Below are 26,987 nucleotides of genomic sequence, written 5' to 3' on the forward strand. Positions count from 1 at the left end.
AGAAGACGCAGCCGTTTACCTGGGGCAGAGCACAGAAGGAGGCCTTCCTCAAACTGAAGGAGGCATTGACAACTGCTCCGGCGTTCGGATTGCCAGATTTGTCCAAAGATTTCCAGCTGTTTGTGCATGAAAGACTACACCTAGCACTGGGAGTGCTGAGCCAAGGTTTGGGAAGCTGGGAAAGGCCGGTCGGCTGCTTTTCCAAACAGCTTGACAAGGGGAGTGCTGGATGGCCTTCATGCCTGCGGGCAGTTGCAGCCAGCGTGATGCTGCCACAAGAAGCCAGGAAACTCACCATGGGTAGACACATAGATGTCTCTGTGCCACACATGGTGAGCACTGTTTTAGAACAAAAGAGGGGCCATTGGCTATCTCCAAGCAGGATGATGAAATTCCAGGTAATCCTGACTGAGCAGGATGATGTCACACTAAAGACAACTGACCTCTTGAATGCAGCTCTGTTCCTGGGTACCACAACTGAAGAAGGCCCATTAGAGCATGACTGTGTAGAAGTAATAGAGGACACCTATTTGGCAAGAGAAGACCTGAAAGACATCCCACTGGAGCAAGCAGAGTGAGATCTATTCACAGATGGAAGCAGCTTGGTGGAGAACGGGACCAGATACGCTGGATATGCGGTAACAACAGTCAGTGCAATAGTGGAGGCGAAAGCATTACCAGCAAATGCATCTGCCCAGAGGGCAGAACTGGTTGCCTTAAGCAGAGCACTAGAATTGAGTAAAGGGAAAAGGGGAAACATCTGGACTGGCTCAGAGTATGCTTTGGAGTAGTGCATGTCCACAGAGTGCTGTGGAAAGAAAGAAGACTGCTGTCTGCTCAAGGTACACACATTAAACATCAAGATGCAGTCCTGCAATTGATAAAAGCAATACAAAACCTGAACAAGTAGCAATTATGCACTGCAAAGGACACCAATCAGGAAACTCCAAAATTTGTGAAGAAAATCGAAAAGCAGACTGGACAGCTTGACAGATTGCTTGAAAAGGGCAAAGAACAATGGCATTGATATCTTTAAAAGTTAATGTATCTCAATTTAATTTGCCTCCAAAACCGAAATATTCAATAGGAGATGAGAAATTGGGACATTTTCTAAATGCACAAAAGAATTCAGAAGAGTGGTATGTAACTGCACAAAGACAAATAGTGTTTACCCTCTTGATAATGAGAGACGTTCTATAAATGAAGCATAACAAATGTCATTGGGGTGCAGAGGCATTGGTGAAATGGATGAAACAAAAATTAATCTCGGTACAGATGCTAACAATGGTAAAATCAGTAATGTCAAAATGTGAAATGTGCTTAAAAACAACTCAGTGGCTAGACACAGGCATAGCTAGGGAAGATTAGGATAGGAACAGAATCAGGATGCCACTTGGCAAGAACCCTCTTGTAGAGTGAAATTTGGCTGGGCCCTAGAGTCTTTGCTCGGTCCTAGAGCAAACTATCAGAATAAAGAAATGTTTTACAAACCTACAGGTCAGGTAGAGAAATTGGCAAGAGTGATCTGGGAAAGATTTAAAGAACTAAATGTACAATTACAATTTATTATTCCTGAAAGAGCATGGAGTGCGTGGGTTTTTAAATGGATGGATTGATCATTGCTGTGTCCACATCCCAAATGGGACTGCAGATGTAGAATATGACAGCAATCAGTTGCAACAAATAGAGCACAAAGCACAGGAAGAGCAAAAGGATTTGACTACAAGTTGGTTAGGCAAAATCTTCCAAGGGTTAGGATGGAATGTGAGTTCACGGATTAAATCTATCATTGAGAGTGTGATCATCTTACTAATTGTATTCTTAGCAATTTTCTTAGTTTACAGCATCTTCAAGGGAGAAATACAGAAGAAAACATCCTGGAACCAGAAAATAATAAAGGCACGGACACGAGATCCACCCCCACCACCTTCTGGTTCTCCAGTTCCTGACAGCATCCAGGACAACGTTTACATCAATCAAGGATTCGAAGAACATCGAGTGTAAACTCAGAAACAAAGGACTGTGTCAAGTGAAAACATTTGCACTTACAGTGAAGTGAAAATGCTTTAAAAGAGAGGAATGATAGTAAAAGGTTCTAAAATCATAGAAAATTTGGGGACTTAGAAAGAAAGTTAGGCTTGGCAAGCCCTGGGAAAAGTAGGCCCTGGGAAATGTTAGGCCTTGTGCTTGCTAAAGATCATGTGAAACTGCACCTGTGGAATCAATATATGATAAATGACACTATTGTTAGATGTGATTAGATATAATTATTGTTTAGAGTACATGAGGAACAATGTTAGGGGGCTGGGGTGGATCATGAAATATCCATGCTTGGGTAAAAACAATGCATTCAATAGAACAGTGTAAGTTTAATAATTAATATGTAAGTTATATAATGATAGAGTATCAAACATGTTCAGCTCAAAAGCAAGATGGGTCAGATTTGGGTCTGTGTACCCCTGACACCCGGAGTTGTTCAATAAAGCACCTGCATATAATCATTGTGTGATGATGTGTGTTCCTGAACTCTAACAATTTGTCGTGGTTTTAAACCAGTAACTAAAAAACTACTTATTTTTTTGTTGTGAGATATGTATTAAAACAAGAGCAAAACAGGCTTAAGACTTAAAGGAATAAAGACAGTTTATTAACAAACTACAAGAATGAGAATACCAGAATAAACTTTCAGAAAACCTCCTTATCTTCTACATCTTAACTATTTCTCTGTACACATGACAACATAGAGACAAATAACTTTAGGACTTTGGTGGTTAAAAACAGTCTTAATTCTTGCTACAGTCTTTCATCAGTCTTTGTAGAGAAACAGAAGTCTCTTTCTGTTAGCTTACGGAGTTTCTCACGAGAAAACTATTTTTCATCATAGTTTTCTATTTCTCTAATGCCAGCTGCCCGGAAATCTGTCATTAGATCTTCTCCTCCCATTTCACATCTCCAAGGTGTGTATGGGTCACAGAGTTTAGGAATCTTATTTTAAGGATAAGTTATTCAAAGGCAGAAGTCTTCTTCATTTGTCTCTGTGAGCCTTCCTGGAAAACAGTTTTCTCTTTGCCCTCAAAGCTTCAAAATCTTCACTCAACTCAATTCCAGCAACTCACAGTATCACAAGCACTCTCTCTGTCTCTCTTCTGCTCAAAAGTTACACTTTGAATATCTCACTCCCCCTAATACTCTTATCATGAATTAAAGGAGTCTTTTTATACTATTATTGTCCATCTCCATAGCTTCAACAGAAAGATATTTCAGCTGTAAAGCATCTCCTTATTCTCTCTTTCTTATTTAAACTTAACTCTTTTCTTCACTGTTTTTGGTGGTTCTATGATGTCTCCTCTATGTTGATTGTCTCTCTCTCTCTGTCTTTCTGAGAAAAGGAGTAATCTGTACGTTTATCCAGGTAGTAAAAGAATTAAAAGCTTTAGGAAAACTGCAAGAGTTCATGGTGTTAAGTTTCAGTCTAGCAGCAAAAACTGAAAAACTAAGCTCGGCTGACGAGCGCTGCTTCCCTTCCCCTTCTCACCCTCCACCCCGCGGCCTGGTCGGCCTGGAGAGGGGGGGAGGAGGCGGAGACACAGTCCTGCTGCCTTGTCAGAAGCTGGTAACTAAAGAGGGCAAGAGAATTTTGTCTGTACTTCTTAAGGGGGTGTTTACAAGTTGAATTCACTTTTTAATAGTCAGATCTGCTGTCAATTCTTGGAAATGACTGATAATTGGTCAGGAGGAAAAACTCCCATCAGCCACCAGCAGCTTCAACTTCTTCTCCTTCTAAGCTGTCTTAAAGGTAAATCTACTCCATGACAAAAAAATCACACAAAATTCCTTAAATCTTCTCAAAACCTTACCAAATTCCAAGAAATATCCCACAAAATGTCCTCCAATTTCCATAAAATTCCAGAAAAATCCCTCAAAATTCTTGAAAAGTCCCAAAAATTCCAGAAACACCCCACAAAATTATTTAAATGCCCCACAAAATTCAAGAAAAATCCCACAAAATCTCCACAAAATCTCCACAAAATCTAAGAAAAATCCCTCAAAATTCTTCAAGTCTTTTCAAAATCCTACAAAATTGCAGAAAATTCCACAGCATTCCAAGAAATTCCCACAAAATTCCAGAAACATCCCACAAAATTGCAGAAACATCCCACAAAATTCCAGAAAAATCCACAAAATTAGAGAAATCTTCTCAAAACCCTACCAAATTCCAGAAACATTTCACAAAATCTCCTCCAATTTCCACCAAATTCCAGAAATATCCCACAAAATTCTTCAAGTCTCCTCCAAATCCCACAAAATCCCACAAAATTCCACAAAATCTACAAAATTCCAGAAAAATCCCACAAAATTCCAGTAAAATCTGATGAAATTGTTGGCATTCAGGAACACTCATCATCACAGAATGATTATATGCAGGTGCTTTATTAAGGGATCTGGGTGTCAGGGGTACACAGACCCAAATCTGACCCTTCTTGGTTTTTTGAGCTGAACATGTTTTATACTCTCTTGTTGTATAATTTACATATCAATTATTAAACTTCCCTTCTTACCCTCATTACCTAACCCAAATTGCCAATTTACACCAAAATGCACCTCAGTGGTGCTGCTGGTGTCTGGTCATGTGTCCCCGATGCACAAAACAGCCCCACCAGCAAACAACGACCTCATCCCCAGTACCCGTTCCTCACTTATAGTTATTTTGTTTTAGAAAGAGGGGGAAGACAGGAGAGGAAGGGGAAAAAGAAAATATTCCTCCCCCCAAAAAAAAGGTCAGAGCTAATCTTTTATGCTTTGTTATAGAAAATGGAGAGCAAAACCATCCTTGAGTTCCTGACGTTCCTGACCATCTGGATGCTCCTGAAAACATCATCTGTGGATGCCTGGCTAGTAGCACAGCCCCACGAGAACGTGTGGATCACCCTGGCAAAGACTCTCAAACAAGAGTACATGTGCTTGTCCATGGGCAGCGCCACCAACCCTCTGTCACCCTGCCTGCCCCAGCGAAGGCATCCACGCCCGCATCCAGAGACTCCAACACGCGCTCCAGGAACTCCAGACTGAAAAGGAGCCCCAGTGGTCTGAAGACCTTTTTGGGAGCTGGGGACTCAAAGGATGGGTTGCCTCCCTCCTCAAAAACAGTTTTTGGGTTTTCCTAATCATTATTATTTTCCTATGTATGTTTTCCTGTTTTAAGAAATTATTAGCCAAATCTCTGGGAGATGCCTTTTTAAGAAGTAAAGAAGGGGGAGTTGTGGGGGCCAGGAAATCAGCTAATTCAGAGATCCTGGCCCTCCCTTGGAGGCAAGGCACTTTGCTCTAAGAGAGAGAAAAGTATCACTGCCAGCAATCTTTGAGTTAGTTCTGTTAAACTGTTACACTCCATTGCTGTTCTCCCCTGCCATCCCACCCCATACCTGTATCCCAGTTTCCCCCACCCCTCTCCTCCCCTATAAATCCCCCAGTTTTTTCCCTGTTCCAGAGAGCTGCTGTCACTGGCTCCCTTCGCCGAGGGCCCGGCTGTAATAAAGGCCAGTTCTCTGCGGAACGCCACACAGCGCTCTGCTCTCTCCCTCTGTGTCGCCTGCACGCTGCCGCCGAGCTGAGCTGAGCTGAAATCACTCGCCGGGCAGAGGATGTGTCTGTGCCCCGGGCAGCCCAACCGCGGAACGCTTCCCCGGGAGTCGCGGCACCCCTGACACCTCCACCGCCGCGACAACCTATGAGAAAGCACAGCTGGGTTCTGCTCAGGGCATTTCAAACTCCCTGGGGTGTTTGGGACTTGCCCTTGCAAAGGCAGCATCTCAGGAAAACTCACAGTTTCTCTCCATGGACTCTCAGGATGTGTTGGCTTGGAAGGGACCTTAAAGCTCCTCTTGTTCCAACTCTCAGCACACTCAGGACACCTTCCCCTAGACCAGTTTGCTCCAAGCCCCATCCAACCTGGCCTTGAACCCTTCCAAGGGTGAGACAATCACAGCTTCTCTGCAACCTGTTCTGTTCCTCCCAGATCTAAAATCATACCAAACTTAGCAGCCTCAGAGATCGATTTCTATCAAATATCTACATTTTTCTAGGAAAGAAACATGGCAAAACTTGTTTGCATCTGACTTCGCAAAATCAACACGAGCTCTTCAGAAAGGGCTGCCACCCACCTTTCTTATTTTTCCCCATTTGGTGGAACATTTTTATTCTGTTGTTGTTTGAAGCAGTATTTTAATGTATCTGGCTGAGGCTGCTTTAAATAGTCCAGCGAGATTCCAGGGTGTGAGGGGTGGAAACCTGAGCTCTTACACATCCAGTACTTCTGTTGTTGGAAGTCTTCAATCCCACCTCTCTGCTGGGATGAAATAGGTGCTACTCATCCAATTTCTAAAGGATCATGCATCAGGCTGACACTATTTGAAGACTTCAAAATAAAAAAGCCAATTGAAACCAACCTCTGCTCCTTTCCATTTTCTCTGCTCCACAGTTTAGGACAGAAGACAGGAGAGAAAGACTGTTTTGAGAACAATGTTTTCAGGACTCTAAAAAGAATATCAAAACCGCTCTGCCACACTCTCAGCTGCTGCAGCCCCAAAAAGCACTGGCTCTCTTTGCTCACAGAGTCACAATTGTGCTGGCATTTCTACCACACCACAGGACAGCGATTTTTTTCTTTTTCTCCTGGAAATACCTACAGCACTTCTGGGTAGCAAGGCAAACATGAGCCTCTTTTAGTGGCCCTTGAAATTGGACATGTGAAATGAGGTACACAAAGCCACAGGCCAGCTGAACCTGGCATCTCTGAATGGGTCTTCACATTCTCCCCAGGAAGATGAATGGCAATCACGATTTTGGCAGGGAAACTGCATCAGCTGGCAATTTGCTGTAGAAAATGTGCTTTCTGCTCCTCTCACAGCCAAAACTCCTACCCATTTCTTGGAAGTCCTTCTTAGATAAGGACCATGTTCAACTGAGTGGCAGTGAAGCCAAATGGCAATGCCGCAATCAATTGTCCTGTCCACAATCTCCTCCATCCACGTGGAAGGTTACTCACGGGCACACAGGAGTAAGTGTAGTGGTTTAGATTTGCTAATTTCATTTTCCCAGGTGGAGCACCAAAGTTATGTCGTGGTTTTAAAGCAGTAACTTAAAAATTACTAGAAAACTTACTTATTTCTTGCTGTGAGATATGGATTAGAGCAAGAGCAAAACAAGCCTAAAACTTAAAGAAATAAATAAAGTTTATTAACAAAACTACAAGAATAACAACACCAGAATAAACCTCCAGAAAACCCCTTTATCCCCCACTACCCACAATTCTTTTGTTCACATGACAACATAGAGACAAAAACTTTGGAACTTTGGTGTTTAAAACGTCCTAATTCCTGCTAGACTCTTTTCATCAGTCCCTGTAGAGAAACAGAAGTCTTCTTCTGCTAATCTATGGAGTTTCTCACGAGAAAACTATTTCTGTTATAGTTTTCTATTTCTGCCATGCCAGCTGCCCAGAAATCCTGTCACCAGTTCACTCCTCCCATTTCACATCACTCTGAGGTGTGTATGGGTCAATGAGTCGAGGGGTGTCATTTTTAAGGATGAGTTATTCAAAGGCAAAAGTTCTCTTCATCTGTCTCTGTGAGCTTCCCTGGAAACAGAAGTTTTCTCTTTGCCTCTCAAGGCCTCAAATTTTCAAATATTACTTCTCCCCTCTGTGTTCCAGCACCTCACTGTATCACAATTACTCCACCTCTTGCTGAAAATCCACACTTTGAACACTCCATTCCTCCCAATATACTCTGTCATGAATTAAAGGAGTTTTTTCAGAACACTATTGTCCATCTCCATAGCTTTAACAGAAAAATATTTCAGCTTAATTAAAGCATCTCCTTATTCTCTACCTCTTCTGAAGCTTAATTCTTTTCTTTACTGTCTCTGATAGTTTATGAAGTCTCTCTACATGTTGATTCCTCTCTTTTTCTCTCTCTGGGTAAAAGGATTAATCTGCAAGTCTCATCTGGGTAATGAAAAGGTTAAAATCTTGCCCAGGCTTTGTAGATGGTTCTGTGATCTCTGCCGGAGCAGCGGCTGGAGCTGTGTGCGCTGGAAGATTCTTCATGGCTGCTCTGGAGAGTGTGGTCACTGTCTCAGCCCGCCGCAGCTCAAGAGCTTTTTCTTTCTTTCCTGGGCAGTCTGTGGTGAATTCAGTCGCAGCAAAAAGTGCAGCCGAGCCAGGGAGCGGCCTGGCCCGGCCAGAGCCCGGGGCAAGCCCCGCAGGCCCCATCTCCCGGCCGGGAGCCGCGGCAGGCCCAGCCCAGCCCCTGCCCGGGCCGCATGGGCTGGGCCGGGGACGGGAAGCCAGCTGGAGCTCAGTTACCTTTCACAGCCAGCAAACCAAGAGACAAAGAAATTCCCAGCCTTAGGGCTTAAGCTGCTGTTCACAGCTTGATCTCACTTTGCAGTGCTTAAAACTGCTGTCAATTCTTAGAAATGGCCAGCTGTTGGCGAGGAGACAAACTCCCATCAGCCGCCAGCAGTTTGAACTTCCTTAGGCGTTTCTCTTTGTTTTCTTCAATGCCAATCGATCGCAAAACCCGACCAAATTCCAGAAACATCCCACAAAATCCCCACAAATGCCAAAAAATTCCAGAAAAATCCCTCAGAATGCTTCAGCTCTCCTCAAAATCCCACAAAATCCCATAAAAATCCCACAAAATTCCCTAAATCTTCTCAAAAGTCTACCAAATTCCAGCAACATCCACCAAAATGTCCTCAAATGTCAAAAAAATTCAACAAAAATGCCCTAAAATTCCCTAAATATCCTCCTTATCCCACAAAATTCATGAAACATCTCACAAAATCTCCACAATTTTCCATAAAATTCCAGAAAAATCTCATAAAATTCTTGAAACATCCCACAAAATTCCCAAAGAATTCTAAAAAATTACCTAAATCTTCTCAAAATCTTTCCAAATTCCAGGGACATCCCAAAAAATCTACACAAAAATCCACAAAATTTCAGAAAATTCCCACAAAATTCCCTAAATCTCCTCAAAATCCCACAAAATTCTTGAAAAGCCTTAGACTATTCCAGAAAAAAATCCCTCAACATTCTTCAAATCTTTTCAAACTCTCCCAAAATCCGATAAAAATACCACAAAATTCCAGAAACATCCCACAAAATGTCTTCCAATTTCCACAAAATCTAAGAAAATACCTCAAAATTCTTCATGTCTCCTCAAAATCCCATAAAATTACAGAAACATCCCAGGAAATCTCCTCCAATTTCCACAAAATTCCAGAATATCCCACAAAATTGAAGAAAAATCCCACACTATTCCCTAAATGTTCTGAAAACCCTACCAAATTCCAGAAACATCCCACAAAATCTCCACAAATGTTCACAAAATCTAAGAAAAATCCCTCAAAATTCTTCCTGTCTCCTCAAAATCCAAAAAAATTCTAGAAAAATCCCTCAAAATTCAAGTCTCTTTAATATCCCACAAAATTATGAAAAAATCCCCCATAATTCCCTAAATCTTCTCAATACCCCACCAAATTCCAGAAACATCCCACAAAATCTCCTCAAATTTCCACTAAATTCCACAAAAATCTCACAAAATTCAAGAAAAATACCTCAGAATTCCCACAAAATATATTTAGAAAGAAAGATCCCACAAAATTATTTAAATCTTCTCAATATCCCACAAAATTTCAGAAAAATCCCACAAAATTTGAGAAAAGTCCCACAAAATTATTTAACCTACATTTGCCTTGGCAGTTTTAGATCCTGGCTGCTCTTGCCCCTCTTCTGCTTGCCACCTGAATTTTAGCAGTACAGCTGCAATTGCCTCTTCCAATCAATGCTACCCACTGTGCTTTTGTGATGGGGAACTCAGGATTTTTGTTTCAGGCATCATGAGTAGCAGACATTAAAATGCTCCCAAGTCCCTGAGCACTAAGTCGAGGGGAATTAAAGCCACACAGGTCACATTTGCAGTGCTCAAACACAGCCCTGTTGCTGCTGCTGAAATAGAATCAACTGACAGAGGCCATCACAGAAATTGCCCCTGCAGTGGCAAATAAAATGAAAAAATCCACCAGGAGAAAGAAAAACCAGAACTTCCCAATTCACTTCATTGTTTCTTCTGAGCAGCAGAAGAAAAAGGAACAGGGCACCTTTCAGGCAGTTCCACAAGCTCGGGGTTCTCATTTCCTGGGGAATCGGAGATGCAATTGGTCTTGTTAAAAGGATAAAAGCAAAGGGAATTAATTGGGAATTATTAGAAAAAATGACCCTTCTTACACACAAAGTTCACCAAGTCATTCCCTGCATTTCTCCTTTTCACAGTCTTTCTGTCATCTACTGAGAGGTCCAGCTTATCATGTTCTGCTGCTTATCATCCACTGATTGTGCTCTTGATTTCTACCACTGCTAGAGATATAGAATCATCTCAACTGAACACAGAAACAAACTCTCTCTGTCAGCCCATCTTCATGTTCCAGATCACTTTCAACATGTCCATGGGGCTGTTGGAATGATGAGCCCTCCACTGCTGGCTGCAGGCTCTGGAGATTCTTTCTCCACATTCAGCCAGGCTTGTATTCCCTCACAATTCCTGGTACCTCATCATGTTTTCTTTGGCTAGAAGAGTAACGATGAAAACCTTAGCAATGGCACAACTCCCCAGTGCACAAGGAAAAGAAAGAACAAGTTGTCAGGTTCTTCAACCATTTGTCCTGCTTTGCTGCAAGAGTTGTGCTGCACTCACAGTGTGGGGAGCCAAGAGAAGCTGCAGCTGGGGGCACATCTTGTGACAGGAGCTGCACCTCGTTCTCCAGGACAGGTTTTTGGAAAGAACAGACAGGACTGTGGAGAAAAATATGGGAAAATTGAAACAGCTTTTTAAAGAAATGAAAATAAAATCAAAAGAAACAACCAATATATTTTTTCTCTATTTTCCTCTATTTATTTTTATGTTCCCCTTTTCCATCTTGCACTGTTTCTCTATCCCATTCATTCCAAATGGATCTCACCTCTAAGATTTGAGACTTGGCAAGTTTTAGATACTGTAAAATACCATGAGCTATACCCAGTTTGCCTGGCCCTGTTTTCCTTGGAAAGCAATGCTGGAGACACAAGTGCAGTGCTTGGCTCAGGTACAAATTCTGCATTCAGGGAATGTGCTCAGACAGTGTTTGACGCTCAGCAGGGACAAGGCACAGCAGCAGCCAAGGGCATTGCTGTGTCCCTGTGCAGGAGTCCAGACTCTGGCTCTTGGCTCACCAGGGCAAAGTTCCCATGTTTGGCCAGGCTCAGGGGCTGCCCGGGGAGCGCGGGGCTCGGCGCGGGGCCAAGCGGGCAACGGACAAACGGACACGGGGACAAACGGCCCCGGTGCTTCAGTTGCAGCGGCAGCAGCGGCAGCAGCGGCAGCAGCGGCAGCAGCGGCAGCAGCGGCAAGAAGAGAATTTAGCAATTTTCTGTCTCTCCTCTCCCTCTCCCGCAGTCCCGCATCCTCTCCCGGTCTCCCTTTCCCGGTGCCCCCTCCTCTCCAAGCCTCCCTCTCCCCGTGCCCGGCTGGGCCATGCCCCCAGCCCGCCCCTGGCCCCAGGTGGGGCTGCCCCGTCCCCGTCCCCGTCCCCGTCCCCGTCCCCGTCCCCATCCCCGCCCGTCCCGCGGAGGTCTCCTCTTTGCCTGGCTCTGGCTGTGCTGGGCGGGCATCAGTGCCTGGGGCTGGGGCGGCATTGCCACCCTTTGGCTCCGCCTGCCCTGCCCTCGGCCCCATCCCCGATGCAGGCTCCGGTTCCGGTTCTGGTTCGGGCCCCAGCCCCGGCTCCTCCCAGGGCCCGCGGAGGACACAGACGGCGCGGCCGCTGTCGCCGCCTCCGCTGCGGCTTCCCCGGTTCGAGCTCCGCCGCTCAGCGGTGCAGCCGCCGGTCCCGAGCCGCCGCTTTCGCGTTCCAATGAGGGAACGCCTGCGGATGCCCGGCCCGGGGAGGTCGGGGAGCGCTCGGGGGCCGTTCCTGGCCCCGGGCCGAGCGCTGACGGCAGCGTCTCTTCTCCAGGGAAGGCGCAGCAGGCCCTGCAGAAGCGCTACAGGATTGACTCGCTGCTGGGCCGCGGTGGCTTCGGCAGAGTTTTCACGGCCACGAGGCTCTCGGACGAACTCCCGGTGAGCGGTGGGGCCGGTGGCGGGCCGAGGAGGAGGACAGGGCAGACGAGGAGGAGGGAGCAGAGGAGTAGGATGGAGCTGGATGTGGTGGACGGCGAGCTGAATCCGCTGTTCCCTTTGGCTTGCAGGTGGCCATCAAAAAGGTGCCACGGAACCGCGTCCGGCACTGGGGCGAGCTGGTGAGTGAGCGGGGCCAGCGGCAGAAGCTGGGGAGTGCCAGGCGGGGATGAGCTGGGGCCTGGAAGGGTGGGAGCCGCTAGGACACATGGAAGGAGAGATCGGGCATGGGGCCAGTGGAGGGTGCAGAGCATCCCGGGCTGGCTGAGAGCTTCCCAAGCCCTAGCACGGCCTCAGCCCCACTGACGGCACCGTGCTCCTCCCGCAGCCCGACGGCACCAGCACACCTCTGGAGATCGTGCTGCTGGACAAGGTGTCCACAGGCTTCCCCAATGTGGTGCAGCTGCTGGAGTGGTTTGAGCTCCCCAACGCCATCGTGATGGTGCTGGAGCGCCCGGAGCGGTGTCAGGACCTGCAACATTTCATTCATGCACAGAGGTTCCTCTCTGAGGCATCTAAAATCCCTGGACTCTCTGCCCCTGAGGCCAGACCACAGTCCGTGACCAGGAGCCTCCTGTCCTTGTGGAAGGAGCCCTCAAGACCCAAGTGCAGGACTCGCTGTCTTGCAGTCTTGCCAGGACTTGAGTCTTGCAGGTGCCTTCCAGGCACGACTGCAGGACTTGCTGACTCCGAGCTTTTCCGAGCCATCTCTCCTGAAAGTAGCCATAAATCCAGTCACTGCCATGGAGCAGCGACCCCCAAGAGTGCCCAAGTTGGCCTGGCTTGCGGAGGAGGAAGAAGGCGGCCGTGGAGCTGTCCTGGCACAGGAGTCTGAAGAGGTGCAGGAGTTCCAGGCACCACAGGAGAGTGAGTTGCAGAGCTCGGCCTTAGGGCTAGTGCCTGTTGCCAGCTTGGCCCCATCCCATTCCATGCCATGCCATCCCCTGGTGCTGTTCCTATGGAAAGGATGGGAGAGTCTGGAGGAAGATATGGAGCAGCGACCCCCAAAAGTGCCCAAACTGGCCTGGGTGGAGGAGGAGGAGGAGGTCGAGGAAGAAGGCCCTGGAGCTGCCCCAGCACCAGAGACCGAAGAGGTGCAGCAGTTGCAGCCGCTGGAGGAGGGTGAGTGGCAGAGCTGGGCCACAGGGCTGGTGCCTGCAGCCATCTTGGCCCCATCCCATCCCATTGCATCCCATCTCATCCCATCCCACACTGTCCTGTGGACACACACCCATGGACAGCACAAAAAAGGGGCTGGGGCTGCCCCCACAGCAGTGGCCGTGCTGCATCCCCTGGGGCATCCCGGGACTGTCCCTGCCTGGGGAACGCAGGGCTGGGCTGTGCTCTCCGGCCTCTCCCGCAGCCCCTCAGCTCTGGCTGCTCTTTGCCAGATGCAGCCATGGACGGCACACAAGAGCAGGACACCGCCCGTGGCCGCTTCCGCAGAGCAGCGCAGGTACCTGCAGCCATCCCCACCTGGGCTGGGCCTGCTGGCACTGCTCAGCCCAGCACCGCACTTGGAGCACTCCATGCAACTTCCCTGCCTTCCTGCCCTTCTCCTACAGTTTCTTTACCAATTCATCACGAGAATTGGCAAGGAAGACACCAGACCTATGGACACTGAGGTCAAGGCATCCTCAGAGGTCTTGGTAGAACAGAGCAGCGCTGCCCAGCTGGATCTGCTTGTAGAGACGGCTCTTTTCAATCCAGAGCAAGTAAGCAGCCTGTGGCCAGCCTTTGATCCTCCAGCAATTGCTTGGCTTTCCCAAGCCATACCTGCTGGTCACTTGAAGCTTCTGAGGCCATGGCAGCATGGTGGAAGAGAAGCACTTGTCTGGGGAAGAAGCTGGGCACATTGCTGACTCCCTCTGCTAGCATTCCAAGTCTCCCTGTGCCTTCTCCAGGTGCCCGGCGTGGTGAGGTACATCCACCAGTGGCTCATGGCCAATGAGGCTGCTGAGCACAGGATGGACTGGGCCCTGATGCAAGTGGCCGAGGCAGAGCCCGATGATGTGGCCATCACTCTCCTGCGGGTGGCCCCAACGTGTGACAGGCATGGGGCCCAGCTGCCCCGAGGCCTCAGGGCTCCCCAGCCCATCACCCTGTACAGCCCGGCCCAGGGCTGTGAGCAACACAGACTTGCAGGGCCCTCTGGCTGCTCCCTTTGCCAGCCCTGCTACAAAGTCGGCCCCCGAGCCTGCTGCCGTGCTGCCAGCCTGCCCCTCAGGGGCCTGTCCCCACAGGGCTGGGCTGCCTGGCTGCTGCTGCCGCTCAGGGGCAGTGGGCACAGGCAGAGCTGGCGGCCAGCTCAGCTCCCCGCTGCTGCCCAGCCCACGGTGCTGTGTCTGACCCCACAGAGCTGCTATGGCCATGTGGACGACCATCTTGCTCTCGCCCTGGATTTCAGAGGAAGTGACACCGCTCCTCATCAATGTGGTGGGGAGCTGGCCGCAGAAAAACCTGGGCACCTCTGATGGGGACAAGACGGCTGTCTTTTCCCCGACTGTGAGTTTCGGGAGCTGGCCTTTGCTCACCGCAAGGCCGGCCGCCTCTCCAGCAGCTCTGTTGCCTCCTTCCCCCACTGCATCTCCCTGCTTCAGGCACTGGCCACAAACCTGGCCTAGGGGCAGCTTCAGGGCCACCAGGCCCGCTGCTCCCCCTGCGTCTCCCCCGGCCTCTCCCTGCCACGCTCAGGCCCCGCCACACGGACGCCCCGGCACTGAGCGCTGTCTCGGGCTGCTTTGTCCTCTGCAGGCAACTCTGGTGATGTGGAAGATCCTCCAGGGGCCCTGTTGCCCACAGATCCTCACAGTCTATTTCCCCCGCCTCTTTGTGCATCTGCTCTTCCAAACGTACTTCAGTACTTTGTATATGACAGAGGACGTCGATACCTTCTGGAAGGAATGCCAGGAGCAACACGGCCTCTCCACCAGCCCCAATAGGTGCTCCATGCCACTCCTCCTGTCCCTGCCACTTCCCCAGCCTCGGAGCCAGCGCTCCCAGCGTCACCTGGGCTTTGCTGTGCACACAGGTTTGCAGTGCAGACCCTGAAGGCCCTGCTCTGCAGTCTCCACTTGGAGCATGTGGTGGTGGCAATGGAACGCAAGCGTGGCTGGGACACGCTGCTCTGTGCTGACACCCACCACTATGCCGTGGGTCTGCTGGCCAGGTGAGCCCCCCTTCTCTCCACTGCCTCTGACATTTGTGCCCCCTGCCCGGGATGCCCCCCCACAGTCCCCGTGGCCATGGGCCTGAGGGCCTCGTCACCGAGGGATGGCCAAGGAGACTGCAAAAGGCTGTGAGAGGAGGGTGCCCAGGAGCAGCCACATCTGAAGGGCCCACATCCCCTCACAGAGTGCTGGGGCAATATGACAACTGTGTCAGTCAGTCCTGGGAGAGGCTTTTCGCACTCTTGCTGAGACTCTTTCTGCCATTTTCTGCCTTCCAGGGTAATGCGCCGTGCATCCGCCCACTTGTGTAAAGGCATCTTAAGCTACCTGCTTGAGGTGCTCAGCAAACCGTTGCCACACTGGGATGTCTCTGCCATGGCATTCCTTGTGGAGGTGAGCCTGATGGCCAGCACTACCTCGCTCAGCTCCCTGCCAGCCCTGTCCCCTGGCATAGCCACAGCTGCCTGGGATGGCACCCGCGCCCTGTGCTGCTGCCTGGGCCCAGCCCTGCGCACTTCCAGGCTCCTGCCAGCCAGCTCCCCTCTCACTGCCCTGTGCCTTTCAGCTCCTAGATTGCCTGGACTTGAGTGACTGTGGTGACAGCCTAATGGATATCTTGTATAAGTACCTGTGGTACAACTCCAGAGAGATGCATCACCAGGTGCTCAGGGCTCTCCTCCTGCTAAAGGACCATCCCTCCATGGTGAGAAGGGGGCAGCAGCTGAAGCCGTGTGGGCAGCATGAGGCTGGGCAATGCTGTCACTTGGCCTTGGCTGGCCTTTGCCTTGGGCGCTGAGGCAGCTCCTCGCAGCTCTCCTGCCTCCTGCTTCAGCTGCCCGAGTGCTTTGGGACAGCCCTTTGGCCTCTGGGCCCTGCGGCAGCTGCCCGGGCTTTCACACCCTTGTGTTCTGCACAGGCCGAAAGAATTCAGAGCCTGACAGGAAGACTAGTGCACCTCCTGTGGGACTTGGACAGTGACGTGGCCAGGATGAGCATTGCTCTCCTGAGCTATATTTTCACGGATGAAGACACCCCAATATCCTGGCGCAGGGCCCTGCAGCTGGCTGAGCCGCTCCTGAAACTCCTGGACAATGTAAGGCTCTGTGCCCCAGCCACGGCCACTGCCTGCTGCCCGGACACTTTGTGCCCTGTGCATTTGCAGGCCTGCGCCAATGTGGGCCACAAGAAGCCAATGATGAGGTCATTTTTCCTTCCTTCCTTTCATACAGCCTGATAGCCAGGTGCAGCTGCTCTCCATGTCTCTCCTTCGAAGAGTGATGTCTTCAGCAGAAGAAGAAGGAAGAAAGCCCCTGAAGGAACGAGTGTACCAGAGCCTGCTCCCACTCTTTTTCCACTGCCAAGATGAGAATCGGCATGTGGCAGAGGTGAGGACTCCTGGGCTGCTGCTGCGCCTTGGCAGGGGGCTCAGCTGCCTCCTGCCCTGACGCAGGCTTGCAGGCTGCAGCCTCCTCCAGCCCTTGGCACTGGGACACTCCTGTGCCCTGCCTTGTGGGGCCATTTGCGGCTCTCTGCTGCTCCCCAGGCCTCTCGGACAACGCTCCTTCGCGCGGCTGACTTCCTGAAGAGGCCAGACCTGGAAAAAGCTGTGAGGAAGGAGAAACTGTGGAAGTTTGCCAGGCTCGTGGTAAGGACAGCCTGGAAGTGCCAGCCTCAGGCTAGAGAAGCCCCCTGGCCCCGGTGCTCAGTGTGTGGGGCTGGCAGCTGTGCCTCTGCCCACTGCTGCTCCCGGGGGCCGCACGGCTTCTTCTCTAGCCCCCTGTGGCCCTGAGCCGGGTGCCGATGGAGCCCCGGCCCAGCGGGGCTGAGGCCCGGACCGGCACGGCGGCTCCCCGGGCAGCAGCCGGCCCTCTGCCCCCTCCAGAGCCCGGCGCCAGCGGCTGCTGGCCGGGCCTCAGGGCTGGCCGGGCACGGGAGGCCGGGGCTGGCCGCAGGCAGCAGCGCCCGGCCGAGGGACAGAGCCCGCGCCAACCCTTCCCTCCTGCCGCTCTCTCCAGCTGGCAGACCACAGGATCCCCTTGGCCGAGCACCTGCGCCGGGCCCTGCAGTACCTGCAGGACCCACAGGAGACCCTGCGAGCGGCGGCCATCAGGGTCATCGGTGAGTCCCGAGCCCGGGCTCCCTCCCCGCCCCGCCGCAGCTCGGCCCCAGCCCCGGCTGCTGCCCCGGCAGCGGCACCCGGGCCCGGCGCCCTGGAGCCCCGGCTGCCCTCGGGGCTGCTGCTGCCGGCCTCTGGCAGCCGTGCCCTTGGGCTGAGTCAGGGTGCGGCAAGGGCCCGGGCTGAGCCCTGCCGGGGCAGGAGGCCGTGTGGCCACAGGGCTGGCAGCGCCGCTGGCAGAGAGCTGTGCTGCTGGGACCCTGACAGGCTCTGTGTTCTCAGGGATGGCCGGGGAGCAGCTGAGGGGGCAGCACGCAGAGCTCCAGGTGTTGTGCAGAGGTGAGCCAGGACAGCGGGCTGACAGCGGTGGCTGTCGGGGGCAGCTGCAAGCCCTGGCCAGGCTGTGGAGGGCTCTGCTCCCTGTCCCGATGAGGGGCGGCGTGGGCAGAGCACAGTGAGATTTCAGGGCCACGTGGGGCATTTGTGGCCAGCAGCTTCGGGCTGACCCCCTTGGTCCCTGCTCCCTCCTGGCCAAGGCAAGAGCCGGCTGGCATGGCCCTGGCAGGGGGCTCTCGCTGGGCCCCCACAGCTCTGGGATCTGACCGTGGCTCTGTTCGTCTCTCTTGCAGCCCTCGAACGCCTGACGGAGGACAGAAGCGGTGCCGTGTCAGACCTGGCACTTGAGACGCTGTATGTCCTCCGGGCCATCCAGAGTGCCCGATACTCCATCCTGCAGAGGATGCAAGACCAAATCCTCAGGGCATGGAGGACACGGCCTCGTCTGTCGGGCTTGGGCTGGCTGCGCTGCTGGAGATGTGCTCAGCACTGATTTAGGACGTTCTGTTTTCTGGGGCCACCTGGGCAAGCCAGGATTTTTAATTTCATAAGAATTGTTTTCTTCTGTTTTTTTCTTTTTAATATGTAAATAATATAGGATATGTTAGGGCTGAGAGGCTCTATCTTCTGGGGCCACATGGGCCCTCTGTTATTTTTTGTTTCATAGAGATTGTTCTTTTCTTCGTTTCGTTTCCATCTAGTATGTAAATAATATAGGATATGTTATAAACCACAAGAGTCCCAAGACCTTTCTTTTGCTGCCCAGGGTGTGAGGGGCATAGGGGAAGAGAGGGAAAAGGGTTCTTGTGTTCAGCAACCTGCCGGGGCGTGCAGTGGTGCAGGGGAAATGGCCAGAAGCCCCTTGGCCTTTGGTGGTTGTGCTGAAGCCACAAGCCCTGTGGCAGGCAGGAAGCGCCATCTGTGTCCTGCTGCCCGTGTGTTGGTGCCGTGATGGCTGAGGAGCTGCTGGAGCTCCTGTGGGGCTGCGGCGCTGCTGCCGGGCCAGGCTGGGGGAGCCCCTGAGGGCACGGGGTGCTGGGAGGCCGTGAAGGGATGAGGGGCTGCGGAGGCCCAGATGGGACAAGGCAGTGGCAAGGCACGAGGGGGATGTGTGAGGGAGTGGGTGGCAGGAGGTTCCAAGGGGACAGAAGGCCCTGGAGGAGCCGGGGTGGTGGGAAGCCCTGAGGAATTGGGTGTCAGAGGCCATAAGCAGCCCCCAGACAGCCGCCTGGTCCCTGACACCCGGCTGCTCCGGTGCTGCCCCAAAATGTCCCCCAGGCCTGCAGCAGAAGGCCTGGAGGCTGGGACACCACCCCAGCGGGAGGGTGGGGACAGCCCGAGGTGGCCAGGCTGGGCTGGCTGGGGACATGGAGGGCAGGGGGTGCTGCCAGGCCACGGCCACTGGGTGCCTCCAGGAAGGGGCAGTGGGCAGAGGCAGGGCTGGCGGCCAGCCCGGGCCCTCGCGGCTGCCCAGGCCACACTGCTGTGACTGAGGCCCCCCTGACACAGAGCTCGGGGCCCACAGAGCTGCTGCCACCATGGGGAGGGTGGCGATGTCTCCTCCAGCAGGGCTGCCCAGTGGCTGCTGCCCAAGCGGCTCTGGAGCCCACAGAAACAGCAGCAGAGTGTGCCCAGGAACAGCAGCAGCCCCAACGTCGGCACCTGCGCACTGAGGCGTCCGCAGCAGCCGGGTGCCAAACGGGGAGGCTGTGGGCACAATTGCCTTTGCTTTGGCAAAAGGCTTCAGCAGAGTTGGCCACAATGGCTTTCTCTTCACTTGCAGCCTCACAGCAACGCTTGCCAGCTTCAACTGCAGCCTGTGCCCGTGACTGACTTGGATGGCCGTGCTTGAGGGCGAGCTCGCCTTCCACACTCAGGTGTCCCAAGACAGCGGCATTGGCGCCATCCTGAGAAAGAGAGAGAGAGAGAGAGAGAGAGAGAGAGAGAGAGAGCGAGGGAGTTTGATGGGGCAGCTGCCCTCCCTCTCATCTGTCCAGGCACCTTAAAGACACATGAAACAAAATCCTGGACTTGCTTGGAAGCAAAGGAAGAAGCAGGATGCACTGAAAAAAAGCAGGGACTTACACGGCTCAGTTTTGCTCTCCACTTGGGCAATCCCAGAATCCCTGAGCACTTGGTGTTGCAAAGTATCATCAACATCATCCAGTCTCCAACCACCCTGCCATGGGCACAGGTGGTGTGCAGGCACAGTTGTCACTAGAATTGGGAGAACACTTCTCCATGTTGACCTTTTCCTCTCCTAGATTTCAAGCAAAGATGAAAAAATCATCTGGTGAATGACAGGTGAATAGTGTAGCTCACAGAACTAGGAGTAGGAGTCTCCAGTTGCCCATGGTGTGTCCATTCTACCATTGTTAGATTGTCCAGTTGGAGCTCAGCGCGGTGCAGCCCGGGCACAGGCACCAGGCTGGTCCATTTCAGCATCCCAAAGTCTTGGTGGCTCCCTGTGCACCCACTGTCTCCAGAATCCATTCTTGAATTCCCAGTTACTGCTGTGCAGGACATGAGAACACAGGAGCAGCTTGTTTGGCTCATTCTTGCCTTTGCTGCTCCTGCCTAAAGGAATCATCAGGACTATATGCTGATGGAATGGGATCGCCGAACAGCAGGGACTTTGTCTGTAGTGTCTGAAACTAAAACCTTGTCTGACTGTTCAGACACTCTAAAATCACGGGTGAGAATGACAGCTTTGGTATGGAAGAATCCTAGAAATCTTGACTTGTGATTTTTCTAGTCAAGGATTTGAATGCCAATGTGGAAACTACCAAAATATTCAAACTTGTTTTCATTGGCAACCCTTTTGAAATGGCATCAGCAGAGCTCCAGGGGACAGGGTATGACAGTGGGGACAGTACTTGGCAGCTCATGGCTTCAGATGTGGGAGGTAAATATTTTGCCTAGGTACACATTTAAGTTCAAGTTTTCCCAGGGTTTGGATTGACTGGTCATTGCAGGTAACTTTAATCAATGCAAAAGGATGTAAAAGCAGAGTTTCTGGAGAATGTGCACTAGGGAGTAAATAGGGAGAAAACCTTGAACACAGCCAGCAGGCTCTGGAAAAATTGATAAAAGTTAAAATTAAAAATAGATGTAGCTTTGTGACTGTTCAGACAGGACTCTTTGTGTCTGGAGGTGATCGTAAAACATTTTAAAATCTTAGGAAATTCGGGAACTCAGAAAGAAAGTTAGGCTTGACAAGCCCTGGGAAAAGTAGGCCCTGGGAAATGTTAGGCCTTGTGCTTGCTAAAGATCATGTGAAACTGCACCTGTGTAATCAATATATGATAAATGATAGAATTGTTAGATGTGATTAGATATAATTATTGTTTAAAGAACATGAGGAACAATGTTAGGGGGCTGGGGTGGGATCACGAGAAATCCATGCTTGGGTAAAAACAATGCATACAATAGAACAATGTAAGTTTAATAATTAATATGTAATTTGTATAACGATAGAGTGTAAAACATGTTCAACTCAAAAACAAATCGGGTCAGATTTGGGTCTGTGTACCCCTGACACCCAGAGCTCTTCACTAAAGCACCTGCATATAATCATTGTGTGATGATGTGTGTTCCTGAACTCTAACATTTTGGTGACCCAGATGGGACCTTGTGAGTGCTGCTGAGCGAGCTCGCGACCCGATCCTGCTCCAGCCGGCACCGAGGGATTCTCGGGGAGCCCATCGGCCGCGACCGTTTGCGCTGCTCACAGCGTCCCCAGGAGAAGAGGTAAGGTGCTTTCACTTTGGTTTGGGTGCCTGCCAATAAGACGCAGCAAAAGCTGCGCTTGGTTGGGCTAAAGGAATTCCTGTTGGGATTGCCTGGGCGCCGTCCATCAGACGACTGCGAAAGCGTTGCAGGTTCGGCATTTGTGGTGTATTGTAGTTGTGACATGGAGAAGCTTAAAGGGGTTTTGGGCAGCAATGCTCTCATAGCAGGTACTTCTCCTTTGGGGTGCTTATTAGCACATAGGAAACAAGGTCACTTTGGGGAAGAATTACATAAGGCTAAATTAATTTTGGTGAGATCTCCCCATGGAAAAAGACCCCTGTGACACTGTCTCATCTGTTGGTAGCTATAACCTCTCTCTTTCTTTACTTTGTTTTCTTTCTCCTCTCTCTCTCTCTCACTCCCTCTCCTCTATCACATAACCCTTGTTATCACTAAAATAAAGGCACATTATTGCTGTTGTGATTTCAACTGAAATCCCTTTGTGTTCTTTTTGCACTCTGAGATCAAAGAAACTTCTCGTGACTCCCACTGGCGTTAGCGAATCGTGACATTTAAACTGGAGTCACGGACAGGATTTCTGACAGACAGAAGGGGCTGCAGGTTTGTTGTGCAGTCTGTATTAGGGGAAAGATGTTTTGCTCCAGCCGCACCCAGCCCGACACTCCCAAGAGAGTGAGCGGTGTCTAGAAAGCAAGGGGGGCAACTCGAATTTCCCACAAACTGCACACGCCGAGGTGAAAAGCACCCCACACTCACTTGAGGGCTCTGTCTGCAGAATTTCACAAATGATCTCTTAGTGCAAAAGGGCGGGAATGCTTTTGTTGTTGTTGTGTGTGTGAATTTTGAGTGCTTGGTGTAGCGAAGAGACAATCAGAATTTTAAACTGAAAGAGTGCCTCCCAAGCAGATTTGGTCTTTTTACCCACACAGGGAAGCAAAAAGCAGTGTGTGTGTGTGTGTGTGTGTGTGTGTGTGTGTGTGTGTGTATAATTGAAGTTTATACCTCCCTGTAGTGGTTTTCCCTTTGTAAAAATGACTGAAAAGGGCAGTGCAGAAGTTAAAGCTGCATTTTATGCTCTGTTAGCAAAACACAATGCCAGACCTTCTCCAAGAGGGGAAAAGCAGGCGCTTAGTTACTGGTTTAATTTGGAAAATGTGATTGATAGAGTGTGTTCTTTACAAGATGAAAGAAAATTTAAATTGGGCAAAAATCAAACTCTACTCTGCTCAGTTTTACAGCAGCTCCAAAAACTGGCTTTAAGGAAAGAAGTGAGGAAAGAACTAGAATAGACTCCTTCTAAAGCTTAGTTGAAATTTTGCAAAAACAATTCAATGAAGAAAAGAGTAAGATCAATCTGTTGCGAGCAGCCCTCCAGGATGAAAATTCAAAAATGCTGACTCGCTAAAAGAAACAGAAGAGGGGGAAACCCCTCTCCTGAATCAAATTTACCCTCCAAAAGAGCTAATTCATTCCAGTAGAAATGATGGACCTGTAAAAATGGCAGAAGAAAAATCAGAGAAAGCAAAGGTGTTAGATGCATTGGTTCTCTTAAGGAAAACCCAGACAAGAGAAAAGAAATCTCTCACTGCCAGTATTGGTGGTCACTGGAGATAAAGAAGGGGGTCCCCAGCAAGGTAATAGATGGCTTCTCACTTCAAAGTTGAGTGAAGTTGTTTCTAATTGGCACTGTCCCAAGTTCATTGTATGGAATGCCCCATTGGATAACCCAGCACAGCTCCACAGGCTCTGGGCTGTGAGCCAAAGCCGTCTCCTTCTCAGCTTCTGGGAGTGGAGCTTAAGGAGCCTCAGAATCAGGGAAACTGGGAACTCTGCTTCTCCTGGGTGAGCAGAGAGGCAGAGGTTGCTTTTATTTCAAATGCTTACGAGAAATAACAAAACTGGAGACATATTGATTACAGCAATAGTGTGTAGAGAATATTTGAACAGAAGGTGGGCATGATATTTTAGTAAAGGCCTGTCTGCACAAACCAGCCTTTGGTATAAGTCGTGATATTAAAGGCTCATGTCCTTGAAAGTTTCCTGAAGCAGAGAGAATGAAGCAAAACAATATCCTTGTGTATAAGAGAAAAAATGTAAACCTGTGTGGATTAACCAAGAGTAACTTGCTTAGCCCAGGGACCCTGTAAAACCCTATAAAAGTGTGCTCAAGATAGAAATAAACGATGTTCTCCATACTTCTGTGAAGACTAGGCTGAATAGTCTGAGCTGTTTCTCCATAATAGTGGGTCCTATACATCCACTTTTTACTTTTGTAGTTAACACTGGAGCCCAAGTTTCTGTGTTGACCAATAAAGACTAGTGTAGGATTTGAGAGCAATATATGGAATAACTAAAGATATTTACCCAGTGGTAGCTAATCCTTGCACATTGTTAACATCTATAAAAGAGAAATAGAAATGGTTTACTGTACTTGATTTAAAAGATGCCTTTTTCTGCATACCCCTTGACAAAAAAAGTAGGAAACTGTTTGTCTTTGAGTGGGAAAATCCAGAAAATAGAAGGAAAACTCAGCTCACTTGGACACGACTCCCACAAGGACACAAGAACTGTCCAACCCTATTTGGAAGGCAGCTGGGGAAGGAGCTGGAGATTTGGACCGAGAACGGGCAAGTACCGGGAAAACAATACCTGCTGTTACAGTATGTTGATGGTGTACTGATAGCTACAGAAGAGAGAACAACCTGCATAAAGGTACCAATTGAAATTTGAAATCAGCTGGGAATGGGAGGATATAAGGAGTCGAAAGAAAAGGCACAAATTGCCTGGCAGAGTGTGATTTCCCTGGGATGTGAAATCTCACCAGGGCAATGTAAGCTGGGTACTAATTGTATTCAAGCTATTTGTGCTATTCCAGAACCCCAGAACGTGCATGAGCTGCGAGTCTTCCTTGGGATGACAGGGTGGTGCTGCCTGTGGATCATGGACTATGGACTAATTGCAAAAGCCCTGGATGAGGCCCAGAAGACGCAGCCGTTTACCTGGGGCAGAGCACAGAAGGAGGCCTTCCTCAAACTGAAGGAGGCATTGACAACTGCTCCGGCGTTCGGATTGCCAGATTTGTCCAAAGATTTCCAGCTGTTTGTGCATGAAAGACTACACCTAGCACTGGGAGTGCTGAGCCAAGGTTTGGGAAGCTGGGAAAGGCTGGTAGGCTGCTTTTCCAAACAGCTTGACAAGGGGAGTGCTGGATGGCCTTCATGCCTGCGGGCAGTTGCAGCCAGCGTGATGCTGCCACAAGAAGCCAGGAAACTCACCATGGGTAGACACATAGATGTCTCTGTGCCACACATGGTGAGCACTGTTTTAGAACAAAAGAGGGGCCATTGGCTATCTCCAAGCAGGATGATGAAATTCCAGGTAATCGTGACTGAGCAGGATGATGTCACACTAAAGACAACTGACCTCTTGAATGCAGCTCTGTTCCTGGGTACCACAACTGAAGAAGGCCCATTAGAGCATGACTGTGTAGAAGTAATAGAGGACACCTATTTGGCAAGAGAAGACCTGAAAGACATCCCACTGGAGCAAGCAGAGTGAGAGCTATTCACAGATGGAAGCAGCTTGGTGGAGAACGGGACCAGATACGCTGGATATGCGGTAACAACAGTCAGTGCAATAGTGGAGGCAAAAGCATTATCAGCAAATGCATCTGCCCAGAGGGCAGAACTGGTTGCCTTAAGCAGAGCACTAGAATTGAGTAAAGGGAAAAGGGGAAACATCTGGACTGGCTCAGAGTATGCTTTGGAGTAGTGCATGTCCACAGAGTGCTGTGGAAAGAAAGAAGACTGCTGTCTGCTCAAGGTACACACATTAAACATCAAGATGCAGTCCTGCAATTGATAAAAGCAATACAAAACCTGAACAAGTAGCAATTATGCACTGCAAAGGACACCAATCAGGAAACTCCAAAATTTGTGAAGAAAATCGGAAAGCAGACTGGACAGCTCGACAGATTGCTTGAAAAGGGCAAAGAACAATGGCATTGATATCTTTAAAAGTTAATGTATCTCAATTTAATTTGCCTCCAAAACCGAAATATTCAATAGGAGATGAGAAATTGGGACATTTTCTAAATGCACAAAAGAATTCAGAAGAGTGGTATGTAACTGCACAAAGACAAATAGTGTTTACCCCCTTGATAATGAGAGAAGTTCTATAAATGAAACATAACAAATGTCATTGGGGTGCAGAGGCATTGGTAAAATGGATGAAACAAAAATTAATCTCGGTACAGATGCTAACAATGGTAAAATCAGTAATGTCAAAATGTGAAATGTGCTTAAAAACAACTCAGTGGCTAGACACAGGCATAGCTAGGGAAGATTAGGATAGGAACAGAATCAGGATGACACTTGGCAAGAACCCTCTTGTAGAGTGAAATTTGGCTGGGCCCTAGAGTCTTTGCTCGGTCCTAGAGCAAACTATCAGAATAAAGAAATGTTTTACAAACCTACAGGTCAGGTAGAGAAATTGGCAAGAGTGAGCTGGGAAAGATTTAAAGAACTAAATGTACAATTACAATTTATTACTCCTGAAAGAGCATGGAGTGTGTGGGTTTTTAAATGGATGGATTGATCATTGCTGTGTCCACATCCCAAATGTGACTGCAGATGTAGAACATGACATCAATCAGTTGCAACAAATAGAGCACAAAGCACAGGAAGAGCAAAAGGATTTGACTACAAGTTGGTTAGGCAAAATCTTCAAAGGGTTAGGGTGGAATGTGAGTTCATGGATTAAATCTATCATTGAGAGTGTGATCATCTTACTAATTGTATTCTTAGCAATTTGCTTAGTTTACAGCATCTTCAAGGGAGAAATAAAGAAGAAAACATCCTGGAACCAGAAAATAATAAAGGCACTGACACAAGATCCACCCCCACCATCTTCTGGTTCTCCAGTTCCTGACAGCATCCAGGACAACGTTTACATCAATCAAGGATTCGAAGAACATCGAGTGTAAACTCAGAAACAAAGGACTGTGTCAAGTGCAAACATTTGCACTTATAGTGAAGTGAAAATGCTTTCAAAGGGGGGAATGATAGTAAAAGGTTCTAAAATCATAGAAAATTTGGGGACTCAGAAAGAAAATTAGGCTTGGAAAGCTCAAGATGAGTAGGCCCTGGGAAATGTTAGGCCTTGTGCTTGCTAAAGATCATGTGAATCTGCACCTGTGTAATCAATATATGATAAATGATAGAATTGTTAGATGTGATTAGATATAATTATTGTTTAAAGAACATGAGGAACAATGTTAGGGGGTTGAGAGGGGAACACGAGAAATCCATGCTTGGGTAAAAACAATGCATACAATAGATCAATGTAAGTTTAATAATTAATATCTAAGTTGTATAACGATAGAGTATAAAA

The 26,987-nt window shown here is 49.4% G+C and overlaps 2 protein-coding genes across 2 annotated transcripts in view; both read left to right on the forward strand.

Moving 5' to 3' along the window:
• The window catches only part of LOC147646147 (maestro heat-like repeat-containing protein family member 7), a 30,369-nt gene extending 11,790 nt beyond the window's left edge, over positions 1-18,579 (forward strand). Inside the window, exons 14-16 of the mRNA XM_086873869.1 lie at positions 17,407-17,509; positions 17,790-17,846; positions 18,137-18,579. Coding sequence (XP_086729995.1) covers positions 17,407-17,509; positions 17,790-17,846; positions 18,137-18,336 — 360 coding nt within the window. The 3' untranslated portion in view covers positions 18,337-18,579. The remainder of the gene's footprint in view (positions 1-17,406; positions 17,510-17,789; positions 17,847-18,136) is intronic.
• On the forward strand, positions 11,436-15,674 carry LOC147646148 (uncharacterized). The gene is made up of 7 exons (XM_086873888.1): positions 11,436-12,343; positions 12,550-13,088; positions 13,188-13,343; positions 13,613-13,677; positions 13,787-13,936; positions 14,126-14,345; positions 15,670-15,674. The coding sequence occupies exons 2-7, from the start codon at positions 12,965-12,967 to the stop codon at positions 15,672-15,674; spliced, it is 720 nt and encodes a 239-aa protein (XP_086730014.1). The 5' UTR covers positions 11,436-12,343; positions 12,550-12,964.
• Positions 18,580-26,987: the final 8,408 nt, after the last annotated feature.

The sequence above is a fragment of the Cyanistes caeruleus genome, unplaced genomic scaffold, assembly GCF_971803275.1.
Source record: "Cyanistes caeruleus unplaced genomic scaffold, bCyaCae1.hap1.1 HAP1_SCAFFOLD_119, whole genome shotgun sequence".
In the NCBI taxonomy this organism is placed as follows: Eukaryota; Metazoa; Chordata; class Aves; order Passeriformes; family Paridae; genus Cyanistes; species Cyanistes caeruleus.

What these genes read in the sequence shown, in the direction of transcription:
- LOC147646148 (XM_086873888.1), top strand. Translation starts at nt 12,965, where the DNA reads ATGGAGCAGCGACCCCCAAGAGTGCCCAAGTTGGCCTGGCTTGCGGAG. An exon ending in GTTGCAGCCGCTGGAGGAGG is followed by an intron (nt 13,344 to 13,612) that starts GTGAGTGGCAGA and finishes GCTCTTTGCCAG; the next exon opens with ATGCAGCCATGGACGGCACA. An exon ending in GCTTCCGCAGAGCAGCGCAG is followed by an intron (nt 13,678 to 13,786) that starts GTACCTGCAGCC and finishes CTTCTCCTACAG; the next exon opens with TTTCTTTACCAATTCATCAC.